Source organism: Aedes albopictus, chromosome 1, assembly GCF_035046485.1.
Source record: "Aedes albopictus strain Foshan chromosome 1, AalbF5, whole genome shotgun sequence".
In the NCBI taxonomy this organism is placed as follows: domain Eukaryota; kingdom Metazoa; phylum Arthropoda; class Insecta; order Diptera; family Culicidae; genus Aedes; species Aedes albopictus.
The window spans coordinates 260,483,584-260,511,051 of NC_085136.1; the positions used below are offsets into that span (position 1 = coordinate 260,483,584).

Below are 27,468 nucleotides of genomic sequence, written 5' to 3' on the forward strand. Positions count from 1 at the left end.
TATTATTCCGTACGGAAAATTAACAACATCACTGACAGCATCGCATGACAGTGCCATCTGTTGGCAAATCTTTCTGGCTGCGAATTACTTATCAACTGCGAGCGCTTAAGTAATTTTGATTGCAAAAGTTTTACGTGACCATTACTTGTCCTATCTTTTTACACAGTCCTTACCAGGTGGAAACTAGCCATAAGGTTGCAACATTTTCTACAAAATAATTTAAAATTACGACAGTGCCGCAAAAAATGGGGTCGATCATATTTTAAGATGAAAGCGCTAATTGAACCTAAATTCTATTAACTTTTACCTGCTTTTTGCCAAACTTAGCTAAAAAATCTAAAAAAAAAAAGGTAATTCTCTACGTTCCAATTGGGACTTGGCCTGTCTCGCTTCAACTTAGTGTTCTTTGAGCACTTCCACAGTTATTAATTGAAGGGCTTGCTTTGCCTGCCATTGCATGAATTTGTATATTGTGAGGCAAGTACAATGATACACTATGCCCAGGAAGTCGAGAAAAGTTTCCCGACTGGAATGGGAATCGCACCCGCAGTCTCCGGATTGATGATCCATAGCCTTAACCACTAGACTAACTGGAGATCCTGTTTTGGTTGTATAGAAGTTAATTTGACGTTATTCTAACATAACGCTAGAATAGCGTCAAATTGACTACTATACAACCAAAATCTGCGCTGCAGTAACTCTTAGATGACTTGCATGTTGCTTGGGTAGAACTATTTGCAACTTCTGGCAACACTACCACAGTAAGGACCTCAACACAACGCACCGGCTGTTCACGGTCAGCGCGCATAGACAATAACGGCTGCTCACCACACCGGCTTCCAGAAGGCGGTTTTCGGCCCATTCATGCGTGATGTATGCTTTTTCACTGAGCGAGCGCCACCGTCGCATCGCCTGCGACCTGCGACAAAGAATATTTGATCCCTCTTTTCTTCTTTTTATTGGCCATTCAGGTTCTCTGGCGGATGCGGCATAAATTATCATCAGGACCACCGGTGAAATGGCCCTTGGTTTCCCCTTCGAAACTGTTGCATAGAGGTACATACGCCGTAGATATTGGCGGAAGCACCGAAGCGGCACTGATCCCACCAGACTTTACCGAGCGATTGGTAGGGACTATATTTCCCGGAACGACGGATTCATTTTGATAAACTGCCACATAGATTTTCCTTAATGTCGATACATAAAAATTATTCAACAGTAATCCAAAGATTCAATCTATCCTCCTCTACCTCTCCGGGATTGTATCGAATTGATTTATATTTGGGCATTGGAAAATAATAAAGCGTTTCGCATTCAAATTGGGTACGGCCGTGCCTCCGCGGAATTCCGAATCGAGTCAAAAAGTTTTCGAAGAATGAGCTCGACGCGACGGTCACGTCTTCACCACAATCTTGACGTGGACTTATCGTGTGGATGCGAGTGCTTCGCTCCACAGAAGAAACTCAATCGATTATCTTATGGAGAATCAAACTTTCGAACAACTTCTAAAGCTCTGTTACTGTGGAGCTTATAAGAAACATGTTCTCTGCCAAACGGTTTTCCCGAAGTCGTTTATCGTTCTGTTGTAGTTTCTCGACCTCGCAACAGTTCAATTGGAAGTGAAAACTTTAACCATTGCGCTTCGCTGGTAAAAGAACTCTGGATGGGGTAAACAATATGTACGTACATATGTATGTATGTATGTATGGCCATAAAAAATGGTGTTGCATGCTCTCTGGATACACTATTTTTAGTGGAATTCCTCTAGATGTTTCCTAAGGAATTCCTTCAAGTATACTCCAGAAATTCAGGATTCTCTGGAGGAATTTTTGAAAAAAAAATGGACAACCGCTGGAAGGATTTGTTGGAGAACAAAAAGAATCTCAGGATATATTCTTAAAGATTCGCAGGACGAATTTCTAAAGGAATTCTTTTTCAGGAACTGCAAGGGGTATTCTGGAAGGAGTTCTTGGATGGATTCCTGAACAAATCCGTGGATGAACGCCTAAAGGGTTTCTTGGAGATAATAGTGAAAGAATTCCTGGATGACTTCTTGGAGAATTTCCTGGCTCCTGTATGCATCCCTTTAAAACTATCTTAAAGAATTCCAGAAAAAATCCCTGGAACTGGAAAAATTCCTCTAGAAATCCTTGAAGTTATCCAAAAAAATCTTCAGGTAATCCTGGAGAAATTCTTGGGCATCCCAGGAAAAGATGTTGAAAGAATTTCTGAATTTTTCATAGAGAACCTTGGTTAAATTTTTGTGCAGATCCCGAGAGGAATTTCTAAATAATCATTAGAGGAATTCTTGAAGTCGTTCCTAGAAGAATTCCCGGGGAAATCCCTGGAGGAATTTCTGGAGGAAACCCTGGAGGATACTCTGAAGGAATGCCAGGAGAAATTCCTGGAGGGATCCCTGGAGAAATTCCTGGATAAAATCCGGGAGCACACCCTGGAAGAATTCCTGAAAGAATCCCTGGGTGAATTGCTGCAGGAATTCCTGGAGGTATCTCTAGAGGAATTCTGGGAGGAATCTCTGGAGAAATCTCTGAAGAAATCTCTTAAAGAAATTCCTAGAGGAATTCTTGGAGAAATCTCTGGTGGATATCCTGGAGGAATCATTGCAGCAATACCTGGATAAATCTCTGGAAGAATGCCTGGAGGAACTTTTGGACAAATTCCTGACGAAATCCCTGAAGAAATTCCTGGAGAAATCCCTTGAGGAATTCTTGGGGGAATTTCTGAATACCTGGATGTATTCCTGTTGAAATTCCTGGATGATATCCTGTAGCAACTCCTGGAAGAATTCCCTGAGGAATCCCTGGATGCATTCCTGCAAAAAACCACTAGATGAATTCTGGGGGGAATGCTTCAAGAAATTTCTGAAAGAATCCTTAGCGAAAATTCTGGAATAATTCCTGGAAGAACTTCTGAAAGAAGCATTGGAGGATTTTTGGAGAAATCCCTGGAGGGATTGCTCTAGTAATTTCCAGTGGAATTTCTAAAGGAAGAGCTGAAACAGTTCCTGGAGGAAATACTGGCAACATTCTTGGGACGCTTCCTGGATGAATTCCCGGACGGATGCCTTAAGCAATTCCTGGAAGAGTTCCTGGAGAAACCCCTTAAAGAATTCATGGATGAATCCCTGAAGGAACTCCTGATGGAACTTCTGAAGGAACTCCTGGAGGAAATCCTGGAGAAACTCCTGGAGAAACACCTGGAAGATCTCCTGAAGAAGTTCCAGGAGGAATTCCCGGATCAATAAAGACCGCCCCAGAAAGTATGGACGCAGTTAGAAAATACTGGCATTTTAAAATTATTTATTATTAGTTCTTTCTGTAGACTACATCCTGTTGGTAATCCTATCCTCTCAGCATTTTTACAGCGGTTTATGCGATTCCAACAGTTTGTTTCAAATTACACGAACTTTCAGGGGAACATCATCCAAAAAATGTGCACAAATGATGTACAGAGCTTGAAAGGTCACTTAGGAAATAAGCAAAGTATGGAGGGAGTAAGCGAGAAAACCGTGGAAGCAGCCATCAGCAAACATGGTGGGCATAACATGTTTGAGCATATGCAAAGATTGGGTCAAAAATAAAGATCCTGCTGACCCTCGTTTGGATAAACGTATAATAAAGTTATTTGAGTACAAGAAAAAACCTTCTAACTCACACAGAGCGGCATAAGACAAAAAAAGATATTATTTCAAATTCCAATGATCATCGTGACAAAGAACGTTTGAATATTCAATCCTATAGTATGCAGAAACAGCCAAAACATAGCCCGAAACAAGAACCATCGATCAGGCTCAGACAACTGAAGACTAGGTGCGTCCATACTTTCTGGGGCAGTCTTTACCTAGAGGAATTGCTGGAGAAAGTCCATTAGGAATTCTTGATTAATCCTTCAATGAATTCCCGAAGGAATTCCTAGAGTAGTCCCTAGAGAAATTCCTGGATGAAATCTTGGAAGAATGTCTAGAGGAATCCCTGGAGGAATTTCTTGTAGAATCACTGGAGCACTTCCAGGAGGAATCCCTAGAGCAATATCAAGAGGATTCGCTAGAGGAATGCTTGCAGGAATCTCTCCTGCATAAATTATCGAAGGAATTCCTGGACAAATTTCTGAAGGAATAACTGAATAAATTCCTGGAGGAATTTTTGGAGAAATCCCTAAAAAAATCCCTGGAGGAATTCCTTGAAGAATCATTGGAGCACTTCCAGGAGGAATCGCTTAAGGAATTCTTAGAGGAATTCTTGCAGGAATTCCCAGAGGAACTCCTGGAAGAACTCGTGGAGGAATCCCTGAAATCCAAAGAAATCACAGAAAGAATACCTGGAGAAATCCTGAAGGAATCCTAAGAAGAGTTCGTGGAGGAACTCCTGGAGGAATCCCTGTAACAGTTCTAGAAGTAGTTCCTGGAGAAATTCCTGGACAATCCCTATGAGGAATCCCAGAGGCAATCTCAAAAGAAAAGTAAATTCCTAAACAATTTCTGGAGAAAGTCCTGGAATAATTCTTGGAGGAGTTCCTGAAGGAATTCAAAGAAGAATCCCTGCAGGAATTCTTGGAGGAATTTTCAAAATAATCCCTGGAGTTGTTCCTGAAAGAACCACCACAGAAGAAATACTTGGAGGAGTCTTATCGAATTCCAGAAAGATTTTGTGTTGGAATACCTGGAAGAAATCTGAAGAAATCCATGTCTGCAGTAATTTCTGGACAAATTTGAAGGAACCCTTGGATGCACTCCCAAAGGATTTTTTTACAAAATGTTTAAGGAATTCCCGGATTAATTTTTGAATAATCTGTGGCAAAAATCTGAATATATCTCACGCTCCTCCTTTTGCGCCCCTCTGACTACGCCCATGGAGATTCCTTTAAAAAATCATCCCGTCATAATTTCCCTCGGTGATTTCTTGAAGAATTCTTCCAAGCCTTTGGTTTTCAAACATTTTAGCAGGACTTTCTTTTATATCTTAAGAAATAATACAAGAAGTTCTTCGAAATATTTTCCCTTGGGTAGCTCAAGGAGTTCTTTCGGGGATTGCTTAAAAAATTTCACTAAGAATTTCTTCGGAAACTCTTAAAGGGTGTCCGTTAGAAATCTCTTCAACGATTTCCTCGCAAACTACTCCCAGAAATTCTTCAAGAAATTTTTCCAGATTTTTTTTTAGAAATTCCTCCTGGAGTTTTTTCTTGAAATTATTGCCAGAATTTTTCCAGAAGTTTCTTATGAAATTCTTTTAGCAATTTCTTTAGAGATATCTCAGGGAATTCCTTCAGGTATTCGGACATGGCGTTTCCGAGGAATGGTCAAGAATTTCTTCTGGAAATCTCCGTAGGTATCTTCTGTAGTTTGTAGAAAATTCTTAAGGGATTCCTTTTGGCAATAATTAAAAAAATCAGTAAATTTTGTGCAGTTTCTGGAAAAAATGAAAAAATCCTCTGGAGGAATCTTTGCAGGAATCCCAGGCGATATTTCGGACGGAATCGTAGGAGCAATTTCAAAAATAACATTTGTAGGATTTTTTTCGCAGGAAGCTCTGAAAGAATTTCTGATGGAATTCCTGGAGTAACTTTCCCGCAGGAAATTCTCAGGAAAATTGAAAAGGGGAATTTTATGAAAAAAAACCATGAAGAACTTTTGAAGAAATCCCTTGCTGAAATTCCTTTAGAAATCCTCAAAAAACTGAACGAGTCCTTGTAGACATTTTTGAAAAAAATCCCTGAAGAAATTCTAGAAGGAATCCATGGAGGAATTACTAAATAAATCCCTGAAGGATTGCAGAGTTAGCAATAGTACACAGAAATAAAAAAAATGAAATTCCCCAAGGAATCTCTGAAGGAATTTCTGAAGAAATTCTTCGAGGAATCCCAGGGGATACTTCTTGGGAAACGCTTGGTGGAACTCCAAGAAAATTTTTTTGAGAAAATTTAGATGAGTTTCTGGAAAAATCCTTCAATAAAGTACTTGGAGGATTTCCTTAAAGCTGGAGGTTTCCGAAAAATCTGAGATTTTTCCAATGGCATCGATGTAGAAATTCCTAGACAATATTTCTGGAGTAAGTTCTGAATCCGTGGAAACAATCCTAGAGGTATGCTTGCTGGTTTTCTGGGGCATTATACGGAGGAATAATACTGGAGCTCCTGAAAGAATCTCTGTGAATTTCTACAGCAATCTTTTGAGAAATTCTGGCTAGAATAATTTAAAGTAGTAATGCAAGAATCCCTGGAAGAATTCTTGCTTGTTTTTCTGGATGGATCCCTGAAGTAACTCTTTGAAAATTTCTTGCGGATAGTTTCAATGGAATCCCTGGAAAATTTCCCAAGGAAATCTAGGGACGACATCATGAAGGAAATTGAACGAATTCTTGAAGGAATCACCGGCATATTTTCTGAAGAAAAAAATCGCTGACTGAAGCAATTTCTGAAAAACTATTTAAAAAACTTCTGAATGCGGAGACACAAAATATAAGACTGTTAGATTTCTGGAGAAACTTCATTATTTCAGAAAGATTTTCTAAAGGATACCCTGAAATAATTTTCGAAGTAATCCAAGGAGAAATTTTAGAAGAAATTCATGAAAAACTTCCAAAATGAATTCTATGTGAAATTTCTGAAGAAATTCTTAAGGGCATATCTGAAAAACTTCTGGCACTGGAAAAATTGCTTGAATACTCCATGGAAGAATGTTCGAAATTAAAGAATGAATTCCTGGAGTAATTTATGGAGACATCCATGTGCAATTTTAGAAGAAATCCATAGAAAAGTTTCTTAAGGAATTTCTGGAAAAATTTCTTAAAGAATCCCTGGTTTTTTTTGTCTATAAATCCTTGTGATTTTTTTTTATGAATCTCTGGAAAGTTATCTAAAGGAATCCTTTAAGAATTATCATAAGGAATCCTTGGAAGAATTTTTGAAGGAGAGTTTAAAAAATGTTGTAAGGAAATCCTTTGCGAAAATTCTGAAAGAATTCAGTACTTTAGATTTTCCAAAAAATCTCAAGAGATATTTCTTAAAAAAGTTCATGGAGAAATATATGAGGAAACTCATGGAACTCTAGAAGTATTTCTGTAGCAATGCATGGATGATTTCATAAAAGAACCCCTGGAGAACTCTCGGAAAAAATCTGTGAAAAAAATTACTGAAACAATTCCCTGGAGGAAAAGAAATACATGGAATAACTTCAGAAGGAATCCATGGAAGGATTTATAAAAAAATTTCCTTGATTTTGCAGATCCTAGTTGCTGAATAAAACTTTAAGGAACTTCAAACGAATTCATGAATGATTCTATGGATTTATTAAAGAAATCTTTGGAATAATTCTTAAAGAAATTCTCAGAGAAATTTTGAAAGGAATCCCTGGCAGAATTTCTTACAGATTTCAAGGAAGGCTTTCTGGTGGAATCACTGGAGGATATTTTGGTAAAATCCGCAAATGGTTTTCTAAGCGAATTTTTAAAACAATCTGGAGAAATCTTTCGAAGAATTTCTGAACGAAATCTTGAAGGACATCAGATGGAACTTATTCAGAAATTTCTGGAGCAGTCCTGCTGGATTTTCTAAAAAAAACTATTGAGATTTTTTTGTAAGAGTACTTAATGGAACTTCCGAAGAAAATTTACGAATATTCCCAATATTGATGTTTTGTAAAAGTCAGTACAGAAATTCCCGTGGGGTCCTTAAAGAAATTTTTGAATCTTCAAAGCTTTTCTGCTGGGATCCCTCGAGGAGTTTATTCAGGGAGATTCTCCTACACTTGGAGATTCGTCTGGAAGTCTACCAGTTCCAGCTTATGGCATTCTTCCTTATCTTGGATCTGATTTGTTTGTTTGTTTTTTTTTTAAGAATTCCTTCTGAGATTCCTAAAGACACTTCATTAGGGATCTCTTCAAAAGCTTTATTCTGACATTTCTCAATCAGTTATCTTTGAGATGTCTCAATGCTTACAATTCCTTAACCCTTTTTGTGTGGGATTTCTCCAGAAAGATCGCCATCGATCAAGGAGATCACTTTGAGTTTTCTGCTGGGTTTTCTACTGGAGTTTCTATTACTTTTTGAACTTTTTTCTAGGAAATCCTTCGTGTATTCATCCTGTAGACCCTTCTAAGATTCCGAAATTATCTTCTACTAAAAGAATTTCAAAGGTATCTCTAAGGAAAATCTCCGAAAAAACTTGTTGAAGGATCGCAGAAGGAGTTCTTTGAAGAATCTGAGGGAGAATTTCTTGAGGATTCCAAATGAAATTTATGAATCCCAGAATTACGGAAGAAATTCTTGGAAATATTTGAGAATAAACTCTAGAAGTAGTTGTAGCACCTTCTTAAAAAAATCCCAGGATAAATATTTGAAGAAATATTAGAAGCAATTGCTGAAAACCCACAAAGAACCACTATAATAGCTCCAGAAGGAATCTCAGAAGAAATCATTAAAAATCCTTCTGAGATTTTCAAAGGAATCCTTCCAGAATTTTCTTCCGCGATTCCTCCAGAAAATCAGTATGAGATCACTCAAATATTTATTACTGGGATTTCTCTTCATTGCTTTTGAGTGCGTTGACCGCTTCGGGTTTATCGGCCTTCACAGATCAATGACAACATTTTATTTCCAATTTGAAATTCCATTAACTCTGACCTCAATCCTTGTTTAACACTGTTTCACACCTGTGGCGTAATCGTTTCCTCAACGGGATTCCAGTATATATTTTAATTAAAATCAGGGCGCGATGCGGTAAGCGTCGTCCGTACGTTCAATCAAACACTCGATATTCGCAGCATGTGTGCTCGACAGTGATGGACATTGCTCATCATAAAGCAAACTCTCGGGTGAAAAACCAGCAATACATTCAAACGCCCATATAGAAAAAATACTCTGTAATGCTTCTAACAATCTTGTGGAAATGTCTTTGGAACTTTGTTAGGAAACTAGTTTAGGGAATTCTTCACCTAATATTTTGAGAATTTCACAAGCAACGTTTTAGAATGTTCCTTCGAATTTATTTGGTAAATGCTTTGAAAGTTTCTTAGGCAATTCATTTGGAATCTTATTCGGTTCTTCTTCTTCTTCTGTATGGCTCTGCATCCCCACTGGGACTTGGCCTGCCTCGCTTCAACTTAGTGTTCTTTGAGCACTTCCACAGTTATTGATTGGAGGGCTTTCTTTGCCTGCCATTGCATGAATTTGTATATTGTGAGGCAAGCACAATGATACACTATGCTTAGGGAGTCGAGAAAAGTTTCCCGACCGGAACGGGAATCGAACCCACCGTCTCCGGATTGGCGATCCATAGCCTTAGACTAGGCCAACTGGAGACCCCTTATTATTATCTTATTCGGTTATATCTTTGAAAATTCATAGGAATATTTATATCGAATTTTTTTTTGCGAAATTCCTCCCAAAACACTTTTGGTTTGAGAATTCTTTGAAAATGTCTGCCCTTTGGAAATGTCTTTAGCAGCTCATTTGGATTTTTTTCGATATTTTTTTGGAAATTGGTTTGACCTCTTCCTGTTCTACATTTTTTTTCTTTAGGAATTCCTTCTGCAGTTTTTTTAAAATTTTCAGCGTTTTTTCGGCCATTCAATTTGGGAACTTCTTAGGCAATTTCTTTTGCAATTCCTTCAGAAAATCTCTTGGAAATTGGTCATTCTTTCTGGAATTCTATTGCAAATTCCTTCAGTAGTTCCGATTGAGTAATCCTGAATTTTCCAAGAAATTGCCCGAGAAATTTCCAAATAAATTCCAAAATAATTTCCAAATCAGTTTCCATAGGAATTTTCTGAAATTGGAAGGTATTTCACAAGAATTTCTCTAAGAAATTGCCACAAGAATTTTCAAAGAAACTGAAGAAGGATTTTCCAAAGAAATTGCCGAAAAAAATCCTCAGAAACTACCGTTTGAATATTCACAGGATTTACTGAAGGGATTTTCGAAAAAACTGTCGATGGAAAAAATATATAAAAGTATTTCTTATTTTGGGGATTTCTCAGTACCCTATTTGGGAAATTCCAACCGTAGTTTGGAATGTTTTCGGCAAATCATATGGAATCTTCTTCGGTAATTCCGAATTTTTCTTTCGAGAATTTCTTTGAATAATTTATAGAACACTAAGCCTAGTAGTTCAGGCTTTGTATTTGTAAATTCTTTTGGAAATTTTTCAGCATTTTTTTTTTTTGAAATTTATTTGGCTAATTCGCTGGACATGTTTAAGTAATTTGTTCAGGAATTCCCTTGGATATTTTCTCAGCGGTTCTTTTTTAGAAATTGTTTAGAAAAATTCTTTTCCCATTGCAAATACCTTCTTCAATTTCGATAGGTTATTCCTGAGTTTTCAAAAAAAATGCATAAACAATTGCCAAAGAAATTTTCAAAAAAAAAATTATCGAAGAAATTTACGTACAAAAATTTCCAATCAAATTGCCTGTGAAAATTTCAAATGCATGGCCCAAGGATTTACCAAAACGTTTCCTAATCATATTTCGAACAGATATTAAAAGGATTTTCCGAAGGAATTCCCGAGACATTTCCCAGAAGAATCGCCGAAACCGTCTCCTTAGGTTTTTTGAAAGAAAAATACAAATAAATAACAGAAGAGCTTCAATAAAATTCCAGAAAAAAAAGTCCAACATAGGAGAGAATCTATTTTTTGTCAGTCTTATACCTTTTTTATACCCTGCATAAAAAGAGGGAGAACTATTCAACGGCGTCCAGGGGGCTTTTCTAGGTAGGAAACAGCAAAGGGATGCTGCAGAGGCGTTTCAAGAGATCCCATGGAGCTGAAGTTGGATACCAGGACCAGAGAGTTTCAGTGGGTAACATGTGGCCTCAAAGGCGCTGCAGGGGGTTTCAGTATTGTTCCATGGGATCACAGGGTGTTCCACAGAGCTTCTGAGGCGCCTTATGAGGTCTCAGGGGGTTTCAGGGGAGTTCCAGAGGGTCCCAGGAGCGTTTCAGGTGATTCCAGGGAGTTTTTGGGGGTACTATGAGGTCTTGGAGGCGTTTAAAAGTGTTTCATGGGCTATAGAAGCGTCTCAGGAGCATTTAAGGGGGTTTCCAGAGGAACGTCCGGGGGGTGTCAGGAGCTTTCCAGGGCGTACAGTGAGTTTCAGGTGGTACCAGGTCATAGAGACGTTTAAAGTGGTCCTAGATGGTTTCAGTGGATTCCGGGACAATGGAGTTTCAAGAGGTATCATGGGAGATTCAGGGAACTCAGGGGCGCTTCGAGGGGTCTCAGGGACGTTTAAGACGGTACCTGGATGTCTCTGCGGAGTTTCAGGGGTTTCAGGGACTCTCAGGATGTCTTAAGGGCGTTTCAAAGGGTCTCACTGAGGCCTCAGTGAAGTGTCTGGGATGTTTCAGCACACCCCACGGATCTCAAGAGCATTTCAAAGGGCTCAAGAGCATTTCAGAGAGTGCCAGGGGGTTTCAGGTGGGTTCCAGGGGCACTTCAGTGGTCTCGTCTCAGGGCGTTTTAGGGGGTTTCAGTGGGTACCTGGAGGTCCCTGGAGCGATTCAGGGAGGTAAAAAGAGGTCTTTGGGAAGTTTCAAGGGTTTCAGGGTCGCTTTTGTTTTAGTCATATAACATGGGCAATATTGTAAAATCAAATATTTGATCCATTCATTGTATATTTACAGGTGCTAAATGCATACTTTATAGGCGTTTAATCATAACAAAATGTGTGATGATTGAATAATTAGTGATTAAACGTTTTTCGAATGGTTTGATAAGCTAAACATAAGGAAGAGACGCCTAAATGTATACAACGAACGAATTAAATACTAAATCATGATGGTCTATTTACAACAGGGGTTCCCAACCTTTTTGACGTGGCGACCCTCTTCAGGAATTGTGAAAACATCCGGGGCCCAATGAAAATTTTTAGAAAAAAATAAATGAATTAAATGAACAAAACCGGGTACAGTGACGTAGCCAAAAATTTACTATGGGAGGGATTTTCGACGATCAATGATGAGTTTTTTTTATTCGACACTCTCATTTCGTAAACAATGATGTCATGTACATTCAATTTGAGTCGTAGCTGAAAAAAATGCGGCGTAGCCGAAAAATTTTTCTTCTGAAGGGGTTTTCTACTGAAAATTTGTTCCTTAAATTTTGGCTTTTGGGGGTTGCGGTATACAAAATTTAAAATTGGTATAATTTTCACTAAATAGAATAAAAATTTAAAAATTATTTTTGGTAACATCGCGGCACCCCTGAACTGGCTTCACGGCCCCCCAGGGGGCCGCGGACCACCGGTTGGGAACCTGTGATTTACAATATAATTAAAGCAACTTTACCAAAAAGATTACTGTGTATCAATAAAAAGTTCGAACAATCGCTCCTTTTATTAAAATTCTGTGATTCAGGAGGTCTCCGACGTGCTTCAGAGGGTCTCAGGGGCGTTTGAGTAGTAATGTTTCAGGAGTCTCTGGGGGTTCCAGGAGTTTCAGTGGCTGTACGGTCATTTAGTCGAGTATCGTTTGGCCGAACGCCATTTGGCCGAATGCCTTCTGGCCGAATGGGTCGTTTGGCCGAATTAGGATCAAAAGAATTCAGATGAAGTTTTTGACATTGCAATTACCAATATGATCAACAGAAATATTTCCTTTTTTTTTAATCATAGGCTATTTTTTCTTGTTTTGGCATTCAGGGATTAGTTGGCGTTGAAACTGCCAATATTTTATCAAAGATTTTTCCTTCTTTGAATCTTCTTCTTCTTCTTTGTGGCTCTATGTCCCCACTGGGACTTGGCCTGCCTCTCTTCCACTTAGTGTTCTTTGAGCACTTCCACAGTTATTAATTGAAGGGCTTTCTTTGCCTGCCATTGCATGAATTTGTATATTGTGAGGCAAGTACAATGATACACTATGCCCAGGGAGTCGAGAAAATTTTCCCGACCGGAACGGGAATCGAACTCCGGATTGGCCATTCATAGCCTTAACCACTAGGCTAACTGGAGACCCCATTATTCGGTAACTACTTCGGATAAATTATCGGAAATTGCTATGAAAATTACTTAAGCATTTCATTTTGAAACTCTTGATTATTTCTTTGAAAATGCAAACGAAAATTTCTTTTGAAATTCTTTCTAAGATTTTTTCGACAATCTCATTGAGATTCTGTCTGACAAATTTCTTTGAGATTTTTTTTTTCGAGAATTTCTTTGAAAAATAGTTTTGTTCGGAAATTGCTTTTCGAAAATTGGGATCTTCTTGGGTAATGTGTTTTGAAATTCCTTCAAAAATTTTTTTGGGAATCGGCAATACTTTCTGGAATTCCATTGCATATTCCTTTAAAATTTCGATTGGGATTCCGGAATTTACAAAGAAATTGTCTGATAAAAATAATGATCGAAGGCATTTATAAACAGGTTTCCAAAAGAATTCCTGAGGAATACGCTGCAAGCAATTGTGGGAGAAATTCCTATTTCAATTGCCTGCGCATTTTCCAAATGAATGGCCCAAGAGCTTAATTGCCGGAGGAATACCAAAGAGAACCTTCGAATTTTTCCCAAGCAGTTCTTTCTGGGATTTCTCCAGGAGTTCCATCTGGTTCCATTCCCAGCAGAAATTTATAATTCTTCCAGTAGTTTTTTCCGGTATTTCTTACAGATTTGTTTAGGAATTGATATTTTTTCAGCAAGTCCTTCTGAGAATTTTTATGGAACTCTTTCTCGGATTTTTACTTTTTTCTGGCAATTCTCCTACATTTCTTTCCATGCTTTTTTTTTCAAAAATTTCTTCTGTAATTTCTTTAGACATTTCTCTAGAAGTTTCTACAACAATTTCCTTTTGGATTCCTCAAGATATTCCGGTTGATTTCTTTCACGAATTTGTCCAGGTATGTCTCTAAAATATTGTTCTGATGACCTTTAAGGGGTTTCTTCCGGGGTTTCTCTTTGACTTTCTTCTACCGTTTTTCCTTGAGATCCTGCTGAAGGTTGTTCAGGAGTTCCAAGGATTCCTCCCCGATTTTTTTTGTGGGATTTCTCAATAAGTTCCTTTTGAGATTCCTCCTGAAGATCCTTCTGTGATGTTTGTTTCAGTGGTTCTTGCATTTTATTTTTTTCTGGAATTCTTGCAGGATGTCATTTGGAGATTCCTCAATGCGTTCTTCATGATATTACTTTTAAAGTATATCCTAAATGGGTTTTCAAGAGTTTCTTCCGGATTTTTTACACGGGTTTTTTTCTGGGATTCCTCCAAAAAGTTATTCTGAGATCTATCAAGGATTCATTTTCAGATTTCTTAAAGCTTTTGTTTTTGCAGACATCTATGATAGAGTTCCTTCTGAATTTATATTTTCTGGAAATCTTTCTGTGGGATTCCTGTCGAATGTCTTTTCAAGTTTTTTTTACATTTTTTGTGGTCTTTTTTCTGGAATGCACAAAAAATCGATCTGTCCTAATTATTTGTTTTTCTGAAACTGTTCAAGAAGGTTCACCTAAAATTTCGCATAATTTCTTAGGATTTCTCCTGGAGTTTCTCAAAATATTTGTGCTGAGATTTTCCTAGAATGTTCATTGAGTTTATTCTAAGATTTCTCTAGAAATTTCTTCTGGGATTCATCCACCAGATCATTTTTTAATTCCTCTTGGAGTTCCAACTAGAATTTTTTGTGGAATTTCTTATGAGATTTCTCCAGAAATTCCTCTAGGAGTCACCTAGAAGCACTTTCTAAGATTCCAGAAAAAGAAACTCCGCAGGGATTCCGGAAGGATTTCCTTGAGGAACCTGACAAGGAACTTTGGGAGGAAAAACTAATAATAATTTCAGCAAAGTGAGGTGGCAGGGGCGTTTCAGGAGGCCCCGAAGTGGCTTCAGCGAGATACCAGGAGATCTCAGGGGCATTTCAAGGGGCCCAAAGAGTTTTCTGGAGGAGGTCTAAGAGGCGTTTTAAGAGGATCCCAAGGAGTTTCTGGGGGTAGCAGGATGTCTCAGAGTCGATACAGGGTGTTTCAGGGGATCTCAGAGGAAGTGCAGAAGGTTTCAGAGATGCTGCAAGTGATCTCACGGGATTCCAGAGGAGTTCCTGAGTAATGAGCGCTTCAAGGGCTTTGAGGGGCGTTTCAAGAGGTACCAGGAGGTCATAAGGGCGTTTAAAGGGGTTTCAAGTGAACGCGGTAGTCTCAGGGAAATTTTAAGGGCCCCCAGAGTTTAAAAGGGGGTTACGGGGTTACCGAGACGTCCGCGCAGGGGCGTTTCGGGGAGCCTTAAGGAGTCTTTCAGGGTAACTCAGGGCGCTTGAAGAGAGTCTCAAGCGCATCCTGGGGTTTTAGGGGCGCTTGAGAGGATCTAAGAAGCGTTGCAGAAGGTGTCAGGGATGTTTTAGACAGCTTCAAGGAGTACCTTGACGTCTCAAGAGCGTTTCAAGGGTCTCTACGGGGTTTCAGGAGTTTAAAAAAAAAGTTTTTATTTGTAAATTTTAACTACGCTAATTTTTCACACGTTTCACACGCTGGGCGCTTCAATATGTCTCGGGGGCGTTTCAGGGGGTCTCAGAGGCATTTTGAAGGGATCCCAGGGAGTTTCAGAGGGCACATATAGGGGATACGCTAAGGATTGTCCCAGGGCGTTTCTGAGGGTCTCAGGAGCATTCAGTGAGTCTTCACACTATAGAACCGCTCCCAAAATCCCTGTGATCCCTTTGAAATACCCCTGAATGCCCGTAAACTCCTGACAACCTCCCCCTCCAGAAAATCCCTGGAACGCCATCGAAACCTCCATAATCTCATAGAATCACTTTTGAAAGGTTCCTGAAACCCATAATTATGGGATCTGTTCTATTGAAACGCCCTCGAATTCCCCGTAATCAATTTGAAATGTCTCTGTGAAACCTCACGAAACGTACCTGAAAATCCCTTAAATCGCCACGGAAATTCTATTAAACGCCCCTAAAACATTTCGAAACGCCCTCAATACGTTCCTGAAACCATTTAACCGTTATGTGTCCGACAAACTTTTTGCTTTTTTCTACACCGTGCTTTTTAAATGGGCGCTGGGTACCCGTGTACCCTGTCGGCCACATAAGGGTTAAAACTGTCTGAAACGCCCTTGAAATCCCTTCTAACGCGCTTCAAAGGTTCCTGAAACCCCCTCCTGAACCGCCCTCAAAGCACCTTGAAACGTCCCTGAAATCCCCGTTATCCAATTGAAACGCCTGTCGGAACACCCTTTAAAAGCTTCCGAAATCCTCCGAAACAACCCCCTAAAACGCCCTAAAGCCCATTGGAATCCGGTTTTTTGGGCTCTCTAAGAACTTTCTGGAAACCCCCTAGGCCCCATTTTGAGCACCCTTGAGCAAGACCTGTTCTCGTGAACTAAGTCTCCCTTAAAGCCCTGACTTATACCCCTTGAAAACCCCTGAAATGCCCTCGAACAATCCTGAAAGGCCCATAAAACCAAAGATAACCCCAGAAACGCCTTTGAAAACCCATTGAACACCCTTAAAATCAAGTGAAACGACTCTGAAATCCCTTGCAAACCTCTGTAACGCCCCTAAAACCCCTTTGAATCACTTGGACGCTCCTGAAACTCCTGAAACGCCATGGAACACACCGGAAATCCTTTACAAACCGCATTACTCCTCTGAAATCCCTTGGAATGCCAGAAAACCCATGAAAGGCTCTGGAAAACCCCTGAAAGACCTTGAACACTCCTAGAACGCCCCCTAAGCCCTCTGGCACGCCCCTGAAACACAATGAATCCCCCTGTAACAACCCTGGAACCCTATGAAAATCCCTTAAACTCCCCTGCAATTCTCTGTAGTCTGTCTAGGAATAGTATTATTCATCTCACTACTATTACCTAGCCGTCCAACACGAGGGCGCAAGGCAAAAGGATCGTCGTTGTGATTGAGTTGTTCAACAATGGCCCTCTGTTAATTTCAATTTCTGTTCAATTTCTCTTATCTCTCGCTTGCGTATCTATCCACCGTATTCTTCCATTACTTTCCTTACCACCTCTTACTTCGAGTAGTATTCATATCTCCGAAAAAAGCCAATTAAAGCTTATAATAGTTCTATGTAACGCCTCTGAAACCTCTTGAAACCCTCTGTAACTCCCGTGCAGGGATGTCAGATGATGTTTTGAAAAATCAGTATCACTCTTTTCTAAAATCTGTATTTTATACAAAATTTGGGGGAAAAAGCTGTATCCCATACAAAAGCAAAATGGCCCCTGTAGCTCAAAAATCTGTATTTCATTTGATGTGTATGGAAGCTCAAAATTCTGAACAGTGCAGATAAATCTGGAATACTCCTGAAGTCCCTGGAACGTTACTGAAATCCTCTATAATGCACTGAAAACCCGTGGAAATCCTTGGAACGCTCTGGAACGATCTTTAAATCTCCTAAAACCCCCTGTAACGCACATGAACCCCCTTGAAACACCCGCGAAACTACTCGAAAACCTCTGGAAGTCTGTAACATCCCTGAAACTGATTTGAAAATGTTGGAACGCTCTTAAAACTCCTTGAAAACCACTGGAAGGTCTCTGAAACCCCCTAGAACGCCTCAGAATCCTCCTGGAACGTTGTTGAAATCCCCTTAAATCCCTTGAGCGCCTTGAAAACCCTTGGAATGCTCCTGAAACAGGTAACACACCTTAAACCCTCTTCAAACCGCTAAAACGCGCCTGAAATTCTCTGGATTGTCTGAAAACCCCTAAAACCCCTGGAATGCCTAAGAAGTTGAACACCCCTGAAACTCCATAAAAACCTCTGTAACACCAATGAAACCCCTTTGTAATCCCTGTACTGCTCCTGAAACTCCCTGGAACACTCCTGAAGTCCCAGGAACATCGCTGAAATCCACTAAGACGCCCCTGAAACCCCTTGAAAACATTTGTATTGCGCTAGAAACGCCCTGTAACACACCTGAAACCCCTCTAAAACCTCTGTGACACCCATGAAGCCTTTTTGAAACCGCTGGAATACCACTGAAACCTCTGGAACAAAAAAAAACCTGGAACGCCCTTGAAGTCTCTGGAACGTCGCTGAAATCCCATAGAACGCCTCTAAAAACCCTTAAAACCCCTTGAAAACCTCTAAAACGCATTGGAACCCTTTGAAAAGCGCTTAAACGTCCCTGAAATCGCCCACGATACTCAATGATAACCCCTGGAACAACCAAGAAATCTTTTGAAACCCTAAAGTCCCTTGAAAACCTCTGGAACGCCCCATGAAACCCCCTAGAACGCCCCTAAAATTTATTGCAAACCGCTGCAACGTTCCTGAAATCCCCTGGAACCCTTGAAAACCATTGTAAAGCCCTAGAACGCCCCTAAAGCTCATTGAAAACTCCTGAATCGCCCATGAAACGCCCTGGAACATTCCTGGAAGTTCTTGAACGTCCACTAACCCTTTGGAGACGGATGAGTCACATTAGCCCAGCCATGAAAAACGACCTAAACAAACGTGTTCTAGATAAGCGAGGCTGCATTCAGAATGGCGAAAATACCGTCTCCAAAGGGTTAAACGTCCTAGAGCGCCCTTGAAATCACCTGTAAGACACCAAAACTCGCTGTAACGCCCCTGAAATTCAATAGTGATAAGAAATTGTATTATTTTAACAATAAGTGCAATCGCATCTACCAATGTTCGCCGATTTCCATCCCTGGCGCTCGCCTCGCGTTCATTATCCCTTTCAATCCCTGCCATGATAATGCGTTCTTGATTCGTGCGTGCAGGCGTGATTTCGCCGCCACCACCATCACCATGTGCACATTCACGCTTCACTTCAGCGCTGGTGCTGACTGGCTGCGGACCGAATTAATTAACTTTTCTGTTATTGTTTTCGTTTCTCAATTTGGTGCGTGCGGTTCGTCACCCGGAACGCCCCGGAACAGCTGTTACTCGGAACACATCACCATCACCCATCGGGGGAGGTACGTGACATGACCAGAGGAGGTGCCTCCCGATTGCAGCAACCGCAGCAGCAGCAACACCTTGTCATTGGCAACAATCTGAGCGTCTCCACGGATGCCATCAGCCTGGACGGATTGCTGGACTGCGTCAGCAGCGGGAGCTTTTCCAGCCCGCCGTCACCGAAGGCAGGGGCTGGATGCAGGACGATCGGAGGCGAGGATGGTGAGTTGAATTTGTTTATTGCCATTACCCGTTGTTTGGGCGATTGGGGCGATTTTATTGTGTGAAATGTTATTGCGCTTTTTTATTGCTTGCTTTCTTGGGTCATGGAACATAGGGGTGAGGATGCGAATCAGTAAAGTGCGAAACGAGAAAACAAGCGAACAGACTGAATACCTAATGTGAATAAGTTGTTTTCGTGGTGGAAAGTGGGCAAACAAAATTTGCAACATAAAATTGTAGATTTCATGAATTCTTTTTTGGGACTCCATAATACTGCGTTTCCCATCGTTGCACAGTGGCCGGAAGCCGGACAAAACCTCAAAAATCGACTTCAATTTTTTATTTTTCTAATAGTTTTCTTCCATAATAGATACTTCAGCTAAGAAAACCCCAAATTTTCAAGTCATTTGGTCAAAAATTGAGTCTTGTAGGACTCGAAAAAAATGAGACACACTAAATAATGTAAAACTTTTGATTGCGTTCACAAAAATAGCTGATTTTTTAACCAAAAATAGCATATTATGTGTAGTTAACACCCTAAAAATTTCATTACAATCGGTTCAGTATTGGCGCAAATATTGTCGAGACAATAAAATGTGATTTTGGAAATTTTGGGCGTCCATTTTAAAATTTGTTTAGGCTATAACTTTGTTGTTAGCTCATGAAAACGTCTGAAAATTCGACTATAGGTTCTCTAAGTAAGGCAAAATAAGTGGTGAAAATTTTATTATTATCGGTTCAGTACTTTTGTTTAACAACTCAAACAAAAAAACGCGTTTTTCAAATTTTGGGCACTTTTTAACATTTTAAAATCAGTGTGCACTATTTTGACTGTAGAATTGACAACACTATCCCGATTTTTATGAAACTTTGACAGTGTAAAATTGTTGTGTTAAACTGTTTTCAGTGAAAATTTCAGCCATTTTGGTTGAACATTTTAAAAGTTAGAGCAGTTTGAATGTCACTATACCAAAAACCACATCTGCATATTGCGACATAATGCTACATATATGGCTAAAACTTTTTAACGGTTAGATCAAATTGAATGAAATTTTGACACAATACTTCTACATACATACTTTTTACATACGACGCCGTATCCTGGGTCTGACGTGCAATTTTGTCTAGTTTTTTACTATATAGGCCACTGTTTGCGCATTTTTGCGCTAAGCACGAAACATTTTTTTTTCTATCAGGTCACAATGGAGCCGCATGGTTGCGTAGGAAGTGATATTGTTTGAAGTTTATATTTAATTTTCGCATAATTCAAATTGACTTCAGGTAATCCTCATTCTAGTAAGAGGCCTTCACTTAGGCACGTGGTGATAGGGGGAGGGGAGCGGAATATGGGGGGGGGGGGGTTGATTGATAACGTAATGGTCACTGTCTGACATTTTTTTATTTTTATTTTTTCAATATTATTATATTTTTTGATAGAAAATCACAACAAGATGGGTGTTTCAGTTAAAAAACATTGAGCTGAAGGAGAGGGGAGTGATGACTAAGAATGATTATGCCTTTATTTACTTAGACACACATCCCGATTGTTTAAGATGGTGTTGCTTCACCAAATACAACTAACTCTTTTAACCATAAAAATAAAAGCAAAAAAAAAAAACAATTCAAGACCAACAATTGAAAAGGTCGCATCAACATTGCGTAAACAAACACGTTTCAGTCGACTTGAGGCCTTCTGGCATCCACCCACGCATCTCACCACCACTATCAGAAAGCTTGATGTTTGCGCTTGATGCGTCGATGCGGTGAAAATGGTGTTGGTCTTGAATTGTGAAAAACATGTAACAATAACTACAAACCATTGCTCATCGGTTGGAAACTGGTCGTTTCTTCGATACATTCTTAATCGTTAGAATTGCTCAAAAAGCTTGGAAGCAATCTATTCACGACATAGGCGCCACCTTAGGGGGGGGGGGGGCAAGCATGGTTTTGCCCCCCCCCCCAACATTTAACGATTTTTCAATTTTCCCATACAAAAAAAATCAGGCTTTGTCCAATAATTTGACCAAGTTGGTGCGTCTGATTGACGACTTTAATCGTAGTTTCAATATATCAGGCCGAACATTTCAATAGGTCCTATCTGCATTTGAGAGGCTCTCTTTATTTACTTTCTCTTTCAATTATTGCAATGTAATGGTACACTTTTCAACTATTTTTGCAGTACAAATCAAAAGACGATTGTTTTGACCATCGTTCAATGCAAGGAGGCAATCAAAATACAAATAAACAACTGATATATTAACGAAAGAGAGAGAATCCAAAGAGAGCCTCTCTTCTGCAGATTGGACCTTTAGACATATTTGGCCTGATATAGTGACATAAATTCATCGACATGTACGCGTTTTTCCTTTACACGCACATCGCTACAGTTCAAAGCAGCTGTCATCTATAAAATATAAAAAGAATTCACTAAACGGCGTAAAACGCTACGTTAAATATTCCTCGCGTCAACAACGTGATAACCAAGGCATCCTTTGGTTATTTTAATCGCCATTTTATGAAACGAACAATTTACGCTCTTGAGTGAAACCTTTTATATATTTTTTCAAAAACTTATATTTTATTGTATGTTATTCATGCGATTTCGTAGACCACATTTCTACTTAACGACACATAGAGTTATAAAGATTTTGAATACATTTGTTGGAGCTCTACTGTTCATCAATATGATTTTCGATCTCTGATGATCGTTATCCACAACTCCATTAAATACGGCGAATATGTATTGCCATTTCTTTATAGATAGAATTGTTTTGGTTGCTTCGACAAGTGATAACAGAGATCAATGTACACTACAACCCAAACTCGGACGAGCACATATATAGTCGTTGAAACGAGATTGATAAAAAGAAGTTTAAATTTTACGCAGTTCAATATATGAGGCTATCTGACCCCATTTGAAATCGTTAACTTACCTCCGTGTACCCACCGTAAAACGTAACGTGGTCTATGGACGGTCACTGAGAATAGACCACATCGTGTCAGTCAACGTTGGTTTGTATCAGAATTGATCTATTGAAAGAAAACGTAGGTAATCGAATTTTTCTAATGATTTATGTAGTTTTAAAGATTTTGGACCACCCTAACAGCAAAAATACACAATTATAGTTAATATAAATACCAATACATGATTTAAGAACCCCCAAATTAAAAGGGTAACACAGCGTAACAAAAATTAACTTGTTGTCTGTCTCAAGAGCAAACTTATGTGTCTCCGAAGGTTTTTGGGCCGCTGAATCCGAATCCGGGCTCAGATTTGCTCTAACACGTCACAATTTTGAGCTATACCTCAATTTATAGGGCAAAATATGCGATTTTGGGCTTTTTTGACTGCAAGCCATTAAGCAAGGAAATATTTTTTTTAAGCAATCAAAAGGTTAATTGGTCAATTAACATCTAAATGAACGACTTATGCAAAATATTTCGTTTTACCAAACCGAATTTGATAGTTTTAAGCGATTTATGTTAGGTACGATATTTCCCATACAAGTCACCCTCCAAAAGTTGCATGCAAGTTTTCATACTAACATAAAATGCTTAAATCTATCTAATTTGATTAGGTAAAACGAAATATTTTGCATGAGTCGTTAATTTAGATGATGATTGACCAATTAACGTTTTGATTGCTTAAAAAAAAATTTCCTTGCTTAATGGCTTGCAGTCAAAAAAGCCCAAAATCGCATATTTTGCCCTATAAATTGAGGTATAGCTCAAAATTGTGACGTGTTAGAGCAAATCTGAGCCCGGATTCGGATTCAGCGGCCCAAAAACCTTCGGAGACACATAAGTTTGCTCTTGAGACAAAAAAATGTTGCGCTGTGTAATCGAAATCTACGTTCAAAAACGCATCGTAATAGCTTATTATCGATTACTTTTACATGCTTCCCATAATCAGTAGATTTTAAAATTTTGAACCACCCTAGAATAGTAAAATCAAAATTTATGAATTTCAAATAACTCAACGTACATATGTACAGATGGGTAAATTATTGGTAAAATTGGGGAAAAATCCACAGCTCAGGTGAGATTTGAACTCACGACCCTTATTCGCTAGACAAGTGCTTTACCAACTAAGCTACCGAGCCAATTAATGACCCGGCAACTTAGTTGTCATAAGGTTCAATTCTAATCTCATCGATCAATATCCCTAAACCAAAACCCTAAACAAAATTTATGAAAAGTTCCATATCAGAAATAGATTTAGGGCACTAAAATCATCATAACCTGTGAATTTTAGCCATTTCGTTTAACATTTGAGGTTTTGTCCGACCTTTGTATGGAGGCCCGCCACTGTGCGTTGGTCACGCCCAACGCTCGCGAGATCACGCTCCACCCTCTGCGCTCCTGTGCCAATCGGATTAGTAGCGAACACCAACTTTGCAGGGTTGTTGTCAGGCATTCTTGCAACTTGCCCTACCCTTCGTACCCTTCCGGCTATAGCCATCTTCTGGATACTGGGTTCGCCGTATAGTGTAGCGAATTCGTGGTTCGTCGATCGTCGGAATATACCGTTCTTCTGTACACCACCGTAGATCATCCTTAGCACGTGTCGCTGGAAAACTCCGAGTACGAGCATGATCCATGTCTCATGTTTGTCGTGACCGGAGAATATCTCGATCCAACCAGTAATGAGGGAACTCTCAAAAACCTCACTACGAGCCGGTTGTTCCTGCCGGTGATTTCTAGCGACGCTCCGACGAATAGAGAGGGTGGTGCCTGCTTGCTCATTGTCGGAGCGGACTGATGCTTTTCAGCGTTCCCCTGCTGGAGTGCTGCCGCTGCTCCCCACTGCTGCGTCCATTCGTCGTCACTATCGTCAATCAACTGACTGGCACCGTGATGTGCGCATCTTCTATAACCTGCCATCACAAATACTTTCCCTCCACTTTTTTGACAATCGCTCTGCGCGAGTAGCATTGGGCGATTTCGCTACCAAGTAGTAGGGATGTCTATTTTAATATCGACAATATTTTATTTTCTTGTGTATCAATACATCAATACATACAATGTATCTAATCCTACAGTGCCCATAGAGAACAAACGGTCATATAAGTGTTCTGTACGTGGGGTGTGAACAACGATAATGTCATTCCCCTTGCCTGCCCTTCCCCTAGCAACCATCAGTGACAGCAAGCTTCATGCTGAGGTTGTCAGTGTGATGCTGCCTCATGGAGAAGTGGAGCTTTGGCGGAGTAAGTCGGCTTGATTGTGAGTCCCGTACAATGCCAAGTGATTCTACTGTAGTTTGCCAAGATGACTGGGAACGGATTGTTCCGGTGAGTTACGCACAATTCACACTGTACACATGATACATTTGGTGTGGAGGTGAATCTCTAGCGAGGTGAAGCCCAAGTAGGCATTTCTACGGATGATGCGGCTTCGTATTTCACTATTCACATTGTTGTCAGTTGTCAGTAAGGATCCAGGGTAGATGAATTCCTCCACTACCTCGAAGTCTATGTCGTCCACAAAGCACACGAATTGACCGGATTTCGTAAAAATCGTGCCCTGACTGTTAAGCCTTTTTTTCCTTCTAAACCATAGGGGGAAAAATCTGCTCAACAAACACCCTAACAGCAAGGTTAGGATAGTGTGGGGTTAAGGCAGTCTTCTACAACAGTAGTAAAAGCCAGGACTACTCTCTTCTCGACCCATTAAAACACATTCCTATGGTCGCCAAACCCTTCGTCTCTCCGGAACCACCAAGAAGGCATTGCTTCAGAGAGGGGCTAGTGCACATCGCACCCTCATGGTTAGCTGCGTAGCCTGCAGCAACGAACATCGATGACTCGCTTTGGAGAGTCCATCACGGTAGCATGCTGGCGCTTAGCCAGTTCCCGAGTGGTCCTCACCATTCCCTTTGTCCTCGGAAGGCGGGCAGGGTCAACCCCGCCCGCGCCCAACTGCTTGACAGACATCAAGAACTGACGCCCACGTGCAACCCGATTTGACCTGTTGAAGGCAAGGGTATCACTATCCTCCAGGCCCTATCAGCTGCACCAGAAGGTTGCTGTCAGCAGGGTCTCCACCTGCCCCGACCCTTGCCGGGGACCCCTTTCCAACCGCGGGCCCGGATCCAACACAGTAGACCGACGCCACGACAGCACCACTACCGGGACTTCCTCTCCGCGGCCACTTAATCGCTGTAAGGGTCGATCTCGACCGCAGGGCACCGGTATGACCTACGAAGCCGACTGCGAACCTCTGGACCACCTCTTGTACTGCATCTGGACTAGCCATTCTCCGAGTCCACGCGCCACCTCCTCTGTAGCTCCCAGACGATAGGTGATAGCCGTTGAAACGCCGTTCCAGCCAAACTTATTCCTACACATCCTCTGGACCAAGTTGTCCGGGTTTGTGTCCGCATGTGGCAAGCATGCGGTCACGCATTGTGCGAAAACGCGGGCACACGAACAAAACGTGTTCCGCCGTTTCCTCTAAACCATTGCACACTGGACATTCGGGAGAATCCGCATGCCCGAAACGGTGTAGATACTGTCGGAAGCAACCATGACCTGTGTCAGGTGGAATGTAACTTCCCCATGGCGCCTATTAATCCAACTATCTGTTGAGCCTGACTCGTCGCATTACACCAGGCATGTGAGTCCATCACCTACTTGTACTCTCCGGTGAAAACTAAATAGCTCCGTCGAAATCTCATGCAACATGCATACCTTGAAAATGGCTTTTTCAGTCTCGACAAAATTCAACTACTGCTATTCAATCTTGTCCAACGTTTCGGTCACATATATGACCTTCATCAAGAACTCTAAAATTGGTTATTTGTTTTATTTGATGATGTTTTACAAAATTAATTAAAATAAAAAATTTTACCAATTCTCACAGATTCTTCGTCCAGTGTGTTCTGTTGAACAAAGGTTGTCCATCGGATTGAATTTCTGCGATCAGAATCATCCATAATCACAAAAGTAATTCTTCGCAATTTTCATTCTTCCCACGCAATTTTCTTCAGTGTACTTACTCCCTCACAAGCAGTTAACGGTTGGGATTCGGTAACTGTGGAAAAACTCTTCCGGAATTTTACCGTACTGGAATTTGACACCTCGCGCTTCTCTCGTTTGTCGGGTGAAGATCACTGCGTCCAGATTTTAGAACTATTGTGATATACCCTTTTGCTGTGAGGTACGCAAGTTATCTCAGTAACATGTTTGTCACTGATATACCTTGGTATCGACTGAACTCAAGACCATCTATTATTGATGAATACCCAAGCAACAATGGTAGCTGAACAGTGAGAACCATAGCTGAACAATGGTTGGTTAATGGTGTTAATAGCTGAATAAGCTGAATATCAAGTTGAACAGTAGTTTATTGAGTGTATATAACGTATCTCTTGTACAGCCTTCATCGTATGCTGAATATAATACTCAATAGAATATTATCCATCTACTCAACATTTCTTTATTCAGCTTATCTTCAATATTGAAGGTTCAGCATTAAATAAAGTAAATATAAAAAAAAACAACAGAAATGGCACTTACTATCACCATTTAAAAAAAATACTACAGGAATGTGAAAAAGTGTTATTTTCGAAAAACATAGAAAAAGGACTTTGTCCTCTCCGATCATCATACGCTGGATTTCATACCTGCAGCAGAAGCCACTATATTGAAAAGCAACCTGCACGGAACATGCAAATGATACAGTATCGCTTGATTAAATATTTTCATTTGAATAATTGTAAGGCATCAATGATATCCCTAGTGTTGAACAATCACCAGGGGAAAGAGAATCGGCAGGTTCCAGTTCCGTGGGCAGTGAAGGTGGTGGTTCGTGCACTCTTAGAAAAATTCATGTAAATTTAAGTTCACTTGGATGCACATAAAAGGAGCGGCCCGTTTGACGCAAATTTACATCTTTTATCACAAATAAAGTCGAGCTAGCAATCGCTAGAGCCGAATCGACAGATAAAACATGAGTGTAAAATATTGAATTGGATTCGAACACTGGTCCGCTGATTGAGAGGCACAGTCTTTACCTCTCGGCCATATCAGCAAGTTGTGAGATGAACGATAAATGTGAAACTGTTTCTACCTACCTGGTCAGATGAGTTTGTTGACATCTTGTGCAACCAACTCGAACTTACATGATGGATGTAAAGTTGAGTCAAATTTGCCATTCAGTCATGAAATGTTTACGTACGTTGATGGTTTACGTCACGTGTAAATTTCTAATTTTTTAAGAGTGTGATGCGCAACTTGATGAGCCGGCGGAAGAGGAAATCGAATGTTTGTCAGAAGTACTCGGCCCTTAATCAAACTTCTACAATGAAGCAACAAAAGAAGCATAGAAATTGCCAATTGAACATAATATTGGGCATCAAGCACAAAAAGATCTCT

At 40.2% G+C, this 27,468-nt stretch overlaps 1 protein-coding gene across 1 annotated transcript in view; it reads left to right on the forward strand.

Annotated features, from left to right (window-relative positions):
- The window catches only part of LOC115269359 (uncharacterized), a 763,799-nt gene that overhangs the window by 236,751 nt on the left and 499,580 nt on the right, over window positions 1–27,468 (forward strand). Inside the window, exon 3 of the mRNA XM_062846706.1 lies at window positions 18,850–19,090. Coding sequence (XP_062702690.1) covers window positions 18,850–19,090 — 241 coding nt within the window. The remainder of the gene's footprint in view (window positions 1–18,849; window positions 19,091–27,468) is intronic.